Here is a 12,368-nt window from a genome sequence, read left to right on the forward strand (position 1 = left end):
ACTTAGTCAAACAGTCAACCATGGCCACACATGCCTCCATTGTGTACAATGCCTGGAAGCCACGTGCTCCCACTAACCTATGACCTTGTCAGCAGGCTAACATCTTTGACATCTCAGAAGGCATTCAAAATATATTTGTTGATAAACTAGTTAATGAGCAAAAATGAAAAACAAAAAGTCCACAAGCTAAGACTCTATTCTACACCTCAGAGATATTCTAAGGGTGAGAAGCACTGGGATAATGGTGACATGAGGTCAGTCCTATATGTAAAAACCAAATGCATGCTAAAATTTGGCAACTTTCTCAGGAAAAGAGGAAAAAATACAGGAGAATTCTGAATTTTCTGTATAGGCCTGGTGCACAAAATTTGAGCCCTCGGGGGACGTCTGTGACCCTGGCTTCTGGCTGAGTGGCGATCCCTCTATAGAGCACACTGACCACCAGGGGGTAGCTCCTGCATTGAGCGTCTGCTCCCTGATGGTCAGTGCGCATCATAGTGACCAGTAGTTCCACCATTTAGTCGATTTGCATATTGGCCTTTTATTATATAGGATTCTCCTCCTCCCCCCTCCCCCATTATTTAAGAGATATTCTTGGCTAAATTCACTCATCACTCAATCTATTCAAACAACTATACCTTCACATTTACCCACACAGGTGACAATGTCAAGGGCATCTACAATACAGACGGCTTCCAAGAACAAAATCTGTATCGTAGACTCAAGCAAAAGAATGCTTGAACCACTGCAATAGTAGTTGCAGGAGAGGACACAGATTATTAAGAGAAAGAGATGAAAAAACAGAACAAACTTTGGCTGTGCTGAAAACTGACATATCTTCAAAATGGAGGTGACACTACATGATACAAGGAATAAATTACAAACACAGGAGAAACATCTTAAAACATGAACAATAAAGAGAAAAAAATATGTTAACCTCCAGAGAAAGGGGGAGGGGAGGAGTCAGGGAAAAACACACACAAGTAACTACTAAACCAACACGAATCAAATTGATATGACTGCTCATCTGTAGCAATGGTGCTAGAAGACAATAGAGCAGTATCATCACTGTGAAGGAAAATTATTTTGACCTGGAATGCAATACACAGACAAACTGATATCCAAGTATGAGGACAAAATAAAAATCTTTTTAGACAAGGTGGGGCTTAGAAAACTTACAACCTACAGACTTTATTCTGCAAAACTAACACAAGGATATACTCTGATTAAACAGGAAATACATACAAAAAAGGGAAAACGTTGGATACAAGCAATACCGATAAAACTTAAGAGTCGGCTCATATGCTAATGCATGTTATTTTTAAAAGTCATGGTTAGCCCTAGCCGGTTTTGCTCAGTGGAGACAGCGTCAGCCTGTGAACTGAAAGGTCCCAAGTTCAATTCCGGTCAAGAGCACATGCCCGGGTTGTGGGCTCAATCCCCAGTTGCAGGAGGCAGCCGATCCATGATTCTCTCTCATCATGGATGTTTCTATCTCACTCCCCCTTCCTTCCTCTCTGAAATCAATAAAAATATATTTTTTAAAAACCCACAAATGTATTATTAAAAAAATAAATAAATAAAAGTCATGGTTAAATAGACTACACCAAAATTTAAAACTCTGTTAACAGAAGAAATTGTGAAAGATATGAAAAGGAGATTCATAGAAGATACACAAATGAAGACATTCTTGCTCACTAGTATCCATTCAAGTGTAAATTAGATGAGAAATAATCCATTGATTTGGAAAGATGTAGTATCTGGTGTTGCAGAAGATACCTTGTTATAGGAAGGCTCATTTCCTGCTAATGGGAATACAAAATGATTAAGCCTTTATGGACAACAATTTGGCAATATCGGCCAACATTTCAAATTTGCCCAGGCTCTGAATCATCAATTCTAAAACTCTAATTCTGTAATTCTAAAGGAATACCATACATGTGCACAAAGATTTAAATAGTGCCAATACTACACAGAATTGTAATAACAAACACACAGAAAAAAAAATTCCCGGAAATCATCTTAATAACGTCCATTAATAGGATAATATTAAGTAATATTAAGGACAATATTACTTTTTGTCCTTAATATTACTGTGACCCTGGCTTCTGGCTGAGTGGCGATCCCTCTATAGAGCACACTGACCACCAGGGGGTAGCTCCTGCATTGAGCGTCTGTATTTTTACAGAATTCTCCTGTATTTTTTCCTCTTTTCCTTTTACAATATTAAGGACAAACGATAATTTGTCCTTAATATTGGAAAGTCGTAGACGGTGCATACTTACAAAAATATGTGTAAGCCATGCTGGGAGCTTTAAAACAAAAATTCTGTAGCCCTGACCAGTGTGGCTTGGTTGGGCGTCCTCCCAAGCACCCAAAGGTTGCTGGCTCGATCCCCAGTGGGGGGCGTGCAGGAGGCAGCCAATGGATGCTTCTCTCTCATTGATATTTCTCTCTCTCTCTCCCCGTCCCTTACACTCTCTAAAATCAACCAAAACTTTTTTTTTTAATCCGTAGCACAATGTATATATGGTTTAGACGTTTTTACGTAAAAATGATTAGACAAGTCTATTTATATGTGTGCAATGGTGCAGGGCCTGGAAGGAAAGCCAACGCGTTCACCGTTGGTTGGTTCCGAGTGAGGAGCAGAGATTACGGGCATCCTTTACTTCAGCACCTACAATCCCAGGCCCCCGGGAAAGGCGGCCAACAACTCCAGTCCACCGGCTGCGCGAGGGCCCGGGGTGCCCGCTCTCAGTTCGGTTCGCCGCCGTGTACCGTGAAGGGCGGCGTGGCACTCGGGTATCGACTGAACGAGGGAGCAAGTGGCTAACGCATTCCTCGTGTATAAAAGTTGGATGCGGGGAGGAGGAAAAGCGCAACTAAGGGACCGAAGTGACCACGCTGGTGAAGTCCGTTCCCAGCACACACTCGTCCTCGGATGTCACTCCCCGACACTGCCTTCGGCTCCTGAACGAGGAACCCAAGGGCCCCTCGCCTCACCCCGGCACAAGGAGAAGCCCCTGCTGTAGTCCAACAGGCCGGGCTCAAAGGCGTTACCGCCTGGGGACGCCGCACAGTCCGGGGACGCCGCGCAGCCAGGTGGAACCCAACACCGAGCGCTGGGCGAAGAAATCCGTCTCCCGTGCCGCGCGAGGGGGGCCGTCCTCGCGCCTCCCACGGAGGGCGAAACGGTCTCGGAGCCCCCGTGCATCCCGTCCCGCCCGCCGGCCCGGTTGCCCTCACCTCCCGGCGTGGCCGCCAGCGCCGCCGCACGCAGGCGGCGTCCCCACAGCAGCAGAGTCCGCAGCTCGCGCGCCATGTCTGTCCAACCCAGCGCCCCGTGCAGCTGCGCGCGCCGGGACCGAAGTCTTCCTCTGGCGCCGTGCGATGACGTCACGGACCGCGCGGGGGGCCGGTGCGCAGCGTGCGCCGGCGGGTGGCCCGGGATTCCGAGGGACGCGCGGGACTGTCCGGCCTGGGGGCGGGACCTCCGTGACCTTGCGTCGTGTTGTCAAGGGCGACGGGCCGAGCGCGGAGCTCTCTCGGGCCCTCCCCGGCCAGCTGGGCCTCAGTTTGAGCATCCCTAAAATGGGGCAGACGATGCCCCTCTCCGGAGGGTTGGAAAGGACGGCACCGGGGCACAAACAGTTAACGGCTCTGGAGTCAGCAAGTGCCCGGCGATTTACAAAGTCAGTCTCCTCAAACCTAGGCGGGCCACAGACCTAAAAGAAGTGAAAGGGAGAATTTTAGGCTTGATTTGTCTACATCGAGACATGAACTCGGGAGCCAAGCCCCACCAGCAAAACTGGGCTATTCTCTCATTCCATTTCTCTCACCCTGTGGAGGTAAGAGCCTGGTTGGGGATTCAGACCAACTCCCTTTCTCACAGAGTTCCAAGCCAGGTAAAATACGGATTCCCTGGCACCACCTGAAGGGGGGCCCAGGCGGCTCCCCAAATGATTTCAGGCACACCAAAGACTCACTGCCAAAAATATATGTATATATTTTTTCGTGAAAGAGTAAAATTGCCTTTCTCCTTAAAACAAACAAACAGACAAAAAAGGACTCACTGCCACAATCAAATAATTGTACAAAGACGGGGGTTATTAGAGATTGTGGCAGAAGCAGCAAAGTACAGCGTCCTCCCCGGGGCTTGGACCTAGCTGGGTCATCAGAGGGGATGTGTCAGGGAACACTTCCAGGTGGAAGGCGTCAAGGATAACCCCCAGGTTCCAGGCTTAAGCAACTAAGAAGGTATAAGGTGGGCAGATTTGAATGGGAAACCAGGAAGTTCTCTCACCTGAAGACTCCTACCTAGCTCCTCCCCCCACCCCTATCCCTCATTCTCTACGTTCAACTGCATCATACACTCCTCAATCAGGGTCCTCAAGTGGTTTCCCTTCACACTTATCAGCAATTCCAAACCCCTCCAGACCCCGCATAACCTGCCTCCTGCCTCCCCTCCCTCCCTCCCTCCCTCCCTCCCTCACCACACTGCAGACTACCAAGCCAGTCCCAGGCTCAGCCACTCCCAGGATGTCACTCAGCTATTCTGCAAGGGAATTAAGGGGTCTCAGCCTCTCATTTCATTCGTTGTTCACTCCACTCAGGAAATCATCTTTTTTTATAAATAAAAAATATTTTTATTGATTTCAGAGAGGAAGGTTGAGGGAGAGATAAAAACATCAATGATGAGAGAGAATCATTGATTGGTTGCCTCCTGCACGCCCCCTACTGGAGATCAAGCCCACTACCTAGCCCGGGCATGTGTCCTGACCAGGAATCTAACTGTGACCTCCTAGTTCAGTGATGGCAACTTTTTGAGCTTGGTGTGTCAAACTTCGCCAAAAAACTGAGCATAACTCGGATAGTGTGTCACTTTGAGGAAAAAACATTATTTCGCAAATGTTTCATCCTCAGGAGCAGCAAATGTTTCATCCTCGGCATGCGGCCGCCTCAGTGGCCGCGTGTCATCAGAAATGGCTACGCGTGTCAGTGCTGACACGCGTGTCATAGGTTCGCCATCACTGTCCTAGTTCATAGGTTGGACACTCCACCACTGAACTACACTGGCCGGGTGGAAATCATCTTCTGTAAGCCCTGATACATTGGTCTATAGGGACAGTAGATCTAGCTTGGGGAGCCCTTTTGTTTCAGGAAAGGGAAGTGGTATTTGGCAAAGGGAAGAAGGAAGCCAAGGCTTCGGATAAGGATGAGGGGACTTTGTCCAGACAGGCAGGACCCAGGTTCTGTGGAGGCAAACCTACCAGGTTCCAGACACACCAGGGCCTTCTGTCCTCTCCTGCCCTGTGGCCTTAAGAAACATGCCCTCAGCTACAGACCTTTGTCATATGGTGTACTCTCGTAGCCCAGGGAAGTGTGGCTTTTTAAGGTGACCAGGGATCCAAGTCAAGTCTTGATGGAGTTATGGGCAGATTTCAGCCCCTGTGCACACAAGGAAAATGGAAGAAGGGAAAAATAATTAGATGCAGATATACTTGAATTGATGGAGACGAGCCTGGCTTAGGGAGAGCAGGAGAGAAGCAGAAGAGGAAAGGGGAGTAAGGGGGAGAGCCCCCCCAACGGGTCTCCTCACCACCACTGTGGCCACTATAAGGCTGCTCATCCCTTCTCTAAAAGTCACTGCCTTTGCCCTAGCCGGTTTGATCAGTGGTTAGAGCGTTGGCCCACAGAATGAAGGCTTTTGAAGATTCAAGTCAAGGGCTCAATCCCTGGCCCCCAGTCAGGGTGCATGTAGGAGGTAACCAATTGATGTGTCTTTCTCACATCGATGTTTCTCTCTGTCTTTCCCCTTCCTTCCACTCTCTAAAAAAATCAATGGAAAAAATATCCTCAGGTGAGAATTAACAAACAAAAAATAAAAAATAAATAAAAGTCACTACCTTACCCCCCTTGGGTGAGCTGAGGGTCATGTAAAAAATGCCAGCTGCATTATTCACAAGAGCCAGAAGGTAGAAGCAAACCAAGTGTCCATCGTTGATTGAATGGATAAACAAAACATGGTCTATACATACAATGTAATATTATTCAGACTTGGGAAATCTGAGACATGCTTCAACATGAATGAACCTTGAGAACGTTATGATCGGTGAAATAAGCCAGTCACAAAAACACAATACCGTATGGTTCTATTAACATGAAGTAGGTAGTCATCAAATTCATAAAGACAGAAAGTAAAAAGGTGGGGGCTGGGGAAGGGGGAAAGGGTATATAGTGTTTAATGGGGACAAAGTTTCAGTTTTGCAAGATGAATAGAGTTCTGGAGAGAATTGTGGTGATGGTTGCATAACAATATGAATGTACTTAATACCACTGAACTGTATACTTAAAAAATGATTAAGATGGTACATTTTATGTTACGTATATTTTACCACAATTTAAAGACAATGCCCACTGCAAAGAAAAAACAAATTCAACTGCCTCTTTTTCATTTATATGTTCAAGGCACCAACTCCTGGACAAACTTCTCCCCTCAGGAGGCAATGTACTGTGTTTTCCTAGAGGAGGAAAGGCTCCAAGCTGAAGAATATTTCTTGACCTGAAAAGGTCCCAGGATGATGTGATTCCCCATCCTCCACCCCCCAATTTCATGGATCCTCTAATAAGGCAGGTTACTTTAAAAAATTGATTTCAGAGAGAGGAAGGGAGAGTGAGATAGAACCATCAATGTTGAGAGTGAATCATTGATCGGTTGCCTCCTGCATGCCCCCTACTGGGGATCAATGCCCCAACCTGGAATCGAACCATGGCCTCTTGGGTCAGGGGTCGACACTCAACCACTAAGCCACACAGGTTGGGCAGGCAGGTTACTTTTTGAAGCTAAAAAGTAGGCATGTTAAGAAGAGAAACTCCCCAACAATCCTGCAGATGCTGGATTGAAAGCTATTCTGTAATTGTCTTAGTGCTTAGGCCTCAGGAGCAAGAGTTTTCCCCAGCAGATGCACACCTGTACAGACCTGGTCTGGGAGAAGGGCAGCTGCAGCTTGGAGGCCTCCGGCCACAGCTTCAGAGGTAGTAACTGTCTCTAGATTTCTGAGGCATCAAAACCTTCAAATCCAGAGAAGCAACTAATGGCCTGGTGGCACCTGCATGGTTTTGCACGTTCCTTAAAGTCCTTTTTGTCCTCTATAGGACCTTGATGCCAACTCAGCATGAGATGGAACTCAGAAACCTAGTATTTTGTTGGTTCGCTTAACAACTGCAGTGGAACCTCAGTTCTTAAACTGAATTCATTCCGGAAGGCTGTTTGAGAAGCGATTTGTTCAAAAACTGAATCATTTTTTCCCCATGAAATCATGTAAATTGAATTAATTGGTTCCAGACCCACAAATAATTCCCTGTTTTAACCTTTCCTATATACAGTACACGTCTAGTGTACTGTTTAATCTATAAACAAACACTTCTTTGCCACCCCCTACTAGCCTTAAAGGAATCACTTTCAGCACCCGTTCCAGGATGTCGTTTAATAAGTCAGTATGCAGCATCTTCACTTTTTTACATGCTGTCCCTGGCTAACTGCTTTTCTCCAAGTTTTTCTACCTCTTCAATTGCCTGTGATCATTGTTTCTTTTACACCCTTAGCGACATTAGCACGCATTTTAAAAAATGTTTTTATTGATTTTTTTTTTTTTTTTGAGAAAGGAAGAGAGAGAGAAAGAGAAAGATTGATCGGTTGCCTCCCATACATGCCCCAACCCATAGGTGCCCCAACTGGGACCAAACCACTACCTGGGCATGTGCCCTGACTGGGAATCAAACCAGCAACCTGTTGGTGCATGGGATGATGCTCAACCAACTGAGCCACACTGGCCAGGGCCAACATTAGCACTCTTGATGGCCTCTTTATGTTTTAAACTTGTGCTAATCGTCCATTTTACTAGCAACAGAAGCTGGCAAATTTCTGAGATGTTAACAACTCAAGGTTTACCAGTAAACTGACTGCATTCTCTCCTTTGTGGCCTGAGAGACGATTTTTGTCATGCTGATGTATTATCATGAAAAGATTTTCTTCAAAGACCAAGACATTTTTCCCATGAACAACTTGGTCGAGAACTGAATTGTTGGAGATGGGAGACTTCTAGAACCCAGGTTTTACTGTATCTCGTTATGTTAGATGAATTTCAGTCCCCTACCAACTTCAGAGATCTTCCATAGCAGCATGGATGGCTACATCTGGTGGGAACCCAAGCCCTGACCCCCACTTTCACACTTGCCAACCGTGAGATTGGCTCAGAAGCAAGACCTCTGGCCCTTCATAGAGGCAGGTGCAGCCACTTAGCAGGACCTGGCCTGGAACTTACCAGAGCATTTTTAATTTCACTGGATGACTCCAAACTTTTATCTCCAAACTGCTCATTCTGCATTACTAGTGGCCACTTTTAATTCCACCATCAAGGACATTGGGAATGTCACACATTGATTGCTCAGACCCCCACACATTCAGGGGTGAGTGAACCTGAGGCCTTTCTCCCTTTTTATTTTCTACAGCATTGGCAGTCAGTCCAGGCCCCTCTAGGGGACTTCCTTGGCCACCCAATAGCCAGGTGGCCCTGGGCAATGCCTCCTCCCGGGGCCCTTCCACAGTGAACAATGTCTGTGCTCCCTGCAGGCAGGGCAGGAGAGGCCATTCTGGTGGGCTCCCAGTCTCCTGTCCAGCATGATAAATGGCAGACAGACCTGAGTCTAGACAACTATGAAATATCACTGGCGGGGCCTTTTCTGAGCAACTTTGGTTCTGGGGAAGGCAGCAACCTCTTCCTTGCATTTATTCCTGGAAGCTTCTGCTGGGGATACAGATCACTCAGTGAACTGGCCTTGATGGCATGTTTTGAAAGATGCCTTCTGTCCTGGCAAAGAGCTGAGGCCACAATTTTCCCCAGCATGTGGATGAAGCATTGAAAGAAAAAACATCCACCAAATCTCAAGCCTATCTCATCCATTATTTATGAGAAGTGAGAATTGGTTTAGTCTGAGAGACTCTATAGGGTGAAAAAGCAACTCCATTCTATGTGTGCTTGCATGCATGTGCATGTGGGTGTTTGGCCCAAGCCGATGCCCCTGTAATTCCTATAGCCACCATTCTTACCCTGACACTTGGAGGGAGCAGAGAGGCTGTCTAGGAAGGCCTGGCCTACCGGCTCCTTTCCCTGCTCAACATGGCTTCCTGGTGGCTTCAGGGACCCTCTCTCAATGTTTGTGCTGTTGAGGCCCTGCCTCCCGCAAGGACTGACCCTTTGCCTGGATGCCATGGGCCTCTACTCCCCAGCCAGAGGCCCTATCCAGGTGGCATCCTGAGCAGCACCTGATGTCAGGCCCCAGCAGGCGGGTGGTGTGCACAGAGTTCCCACTGCCAAGACTGTGTCTCCTCAGATATAAAGATGGTTCCCTTGGTCAGGATTCTCTGGTCCAGCAGAGTATCAGAGGACAGAGTGGAAATGCAGACAGTTCATGTTTTCCTTGAAGGTGCCAACATCCCCTGGGCATGGGGCAGAGTGCCATGGTCCATTGGCGTCAGCCAGGCCTCTTGTGAGTGGTGGGTGCTGCACCTGTAGTTCAAGAAACAGGAAGGATGGGACCGACCCAGCACTTGCCCTACGGAGTCACCTCACCCAGGAAGCTGGTCAGGGTGAGGCTCCTCTTCTGTTTCTATGGAAAAGCAAGCAAGATGTGACTCTTTATTTTCCTCACAATGTGCATTGCACTTCACAGTCAGGACAGCTCCCTGCACCTCTGTCCTGGGGCAAACAAAACATCGGCACTCTTTCCAGGTAACTCAGGGTTTTAAGCCCTGTGGGGCTGTTTGCAGCCTGGGTTCTGCCTGACTCCTGTCCCATCCAGAGGACCTCAGGCTTCCTATGGTCCTGCCACATTCTTATTTGGGGATTTGAGGAAGGCCAGAGGCCCAGGAAGACAAAAGGGGCAGGAGATTCCAGCTCAGAACAAATGCTGTGAAGGAGGCCAAAGAACCACTTGACCAAACCCCCTCTCCCTAAAGCCACGTTTACTGTGAACAGTGAGATGAAGTAAGGCAGTTTCAAAGTCAAGATTTTTTTCCCCCATGGTACCCTGTAGCCTTACTCCTAAAAGCAGAGACTGAGGGCCAGCAGCAGCAGCTTCAGCTGGGACCATGGGACTTGGAAACTCAGCCTCCCCACCCCGCGTACCTACTGAATCAGGATTTTAGCAAGATCCCAGATAATTCATATGCACATGAGAGCTGAAAAAGCACTGTCCTAAAGAGTGCTAAGGAGAAGAATTCGTTTCCTAAACTATGGAACACTGTGCAATTCTTGACCCTAAGAGACATTTTCCTTGTTTTCAACACAAACTGGGTTCTGTGCCCTGCTTTGAGCTCTAACGCCATCTAGCACCTTCCTCCAGTTGTTGACTGTCTCTATTGAGTTCTCCAAGGATTGTATCTCAGAGCCTAGGATCTGCTCAATAGATGCTTGCTGAGTGGACAAACTCAGTGCTTTGAGAAAGCTTGCTTATTTGAACTCAAATGTCTAGAGAGAACAAGTGAGGATGGGCTCACTTGTCCCTTAAAACCCAGAGAGTTCTCCATGCTTCTGCCTGCAGAGCTCTTACTCCCATTGGTGATACCAGTTCTGGCTGCTGAACCTGTTGACTCTGAATGACTCCCTGGCGTACTTCGCTTCCCTGCCCCTTTCTCTACATCTAGCTATGGGAACACAGCCATGGTGCCAGCATCTAGTCCCTAAGACTTTCCCTTCGTCAGACGACCTCCTGCCACTCCCTGTGCAGCAGCACGTAAAATAACTTTCCCTCTTCTGTGGGCCCACAACCTGTGCCCAGATGTGAAGGGTCCTGGGTGGGGTCGGAGAGGACAAGGAAGGAAGGGGCCTGGCGCAGGGAGCCTGGCAGCCTTGCTCGTGCTGGCAGGAGAGGGGAACATGCCCAGGTGCCGGAGCCTGGGCACAACCCTCAGTCCTTCCCAAAAATGTCCTCTCTGGACATTTTCCTGAAGGACAATCACCTGGAATATTCTGTAAACCACACTACCTCCCTTGAAGATCCTTTAGTTTGGACTTCATTGGTCTGGCTATATATAGTGGCTATTGTTGATTTAAAAAATCAGTTTATAAGCGGCTTCCTTGTTGCTCCAGAGCCCTGGAGACTCAGGATCAGGCAATAAAGCCCATTTCAGTCCCTTAGCCCTCTCCAGGCGCTGGGTGGGTGGTGAGTTAGAGTCATCTACACTGGGAGTTTATAGCTTGGACACTAGAGCTGACCAACACTGTCAACATTTTTCTGTGATGCCAGTGAACCAGTGGGCACTAGATACAGGCAGACTGAGTCCCACATAGTTCTTTGTTAGGACTGTTACCATTTACTGTGACTTTTGAGGGGTTACAATGTTACTGTCCTCACTTCCCCAAAGTACCTCCCAAGTGGGTTCAAGGTGAATCTGTGGAATATGGAGGGGAGGCAGGCATGCAGGGCAATTTTCAAGGCCAGGAGGAAAAGCTCCTTTTGGGCACAGGAACATGGCTTGGGCCCATGTCTGCCCTTACTGCTCATGAACTCAGGTAAGTTACTGCCTCCATTCTCCTACCTCATGGCCAGGGCAAAGGAGTTGATAATGCATTTAAACAGCACTTGTTACCCAGTATAGAAAGCAGACAAGAAAGCAGAGTTTAGGGAGCTCACTTAAGGCTGAGGCCCTGGTGCCCAAGTACCACCGCACTGTCAATACTGATTCTCAGCTTCACAGAAGCTCAGGCCCATGCTTCCTATGACTAGGTCTCTTGTCTCCTCCGAATCCCCTCCAACCATTTGTAGCATTTCCTTAACCAAGGTGTTCTAAGCTGTCAGCACTCTTTGAATTTTTCGGTTTAGTGAAGTAATTCTAGTGGTATCATGGTCAATAGATCCTAGTAAATTCTCTCTAGAAGGTGTGAGCACAATGAAAACACCATTTGCCTTCTCATTTACTCACCCAAAGTTCCTCAGTCTAGCCTGTTAGCCTGGGTGCTACATTCACTCCAATTTGGTGTAACTGACCCTTCCATACTCTCCACAATGAATGTACCCGAGTCATGCATTGGAATGAACATGGGACATTCTGGGAAGGTACACTGTGGCTTTATGATCCCAAAAGGGTTTTGTCACCATTCCTACATGCTCCTGCACATCCATTAGCTAAGGTAACATCGCTGCAGTGTCTACTTCCCAGCACTGATCTTGAGTAAAGACTATGAACAATGACTATTTCCTAGAACTCAGCTCCTTCATCAAAGGACTTGCCTTTTTCAGAGGAGTCCATTCTCCTATGCAGTGATAAAAGCTCTGTTTGGCTTAAATCGTCTTTGGTTTCATTTTAT

General features: G+C 47.4%; 1 protein-coding gene across 1 annotated transcript in view; it reads right to left on the reverse strand.

The window, feature by feature from the left end:
* The window catches only part of TRAP1 (TNF receptor associated protein 1), a 58,417-nt gene extending 55,056 nt beyond the window's left edge, over positions 1-3,361 (reverse strand). The window contains exon 1 of the mRNA XM_079799135.1: positions 3,247-3,361. Coding sequence (XP_079655261.1) covers positions 3,247-3,322 — 76 coding nt within the window. The 5' untranslated portion in view covers positions 3,323-3,361. The remainder of the gene's footprint in view (positions 1-3,246) is intronic.
* Between the last annotated feature and the right edge of the window lie 9,007 nt (positions 3,362-12,368).

This window comes from Cnephaeus nilssonii (genome assembly GCF_951640355.1).
Source record: "Cnephaeus nilssonii genome assembly, chromosome: 2".
Lineage (NCBI taxonomy): Eukaryota > Metazoa > Chordata > Mammalia > Chiroptera > Vespertilionidae > Cnephaeus > Cnephaeus nilssonii.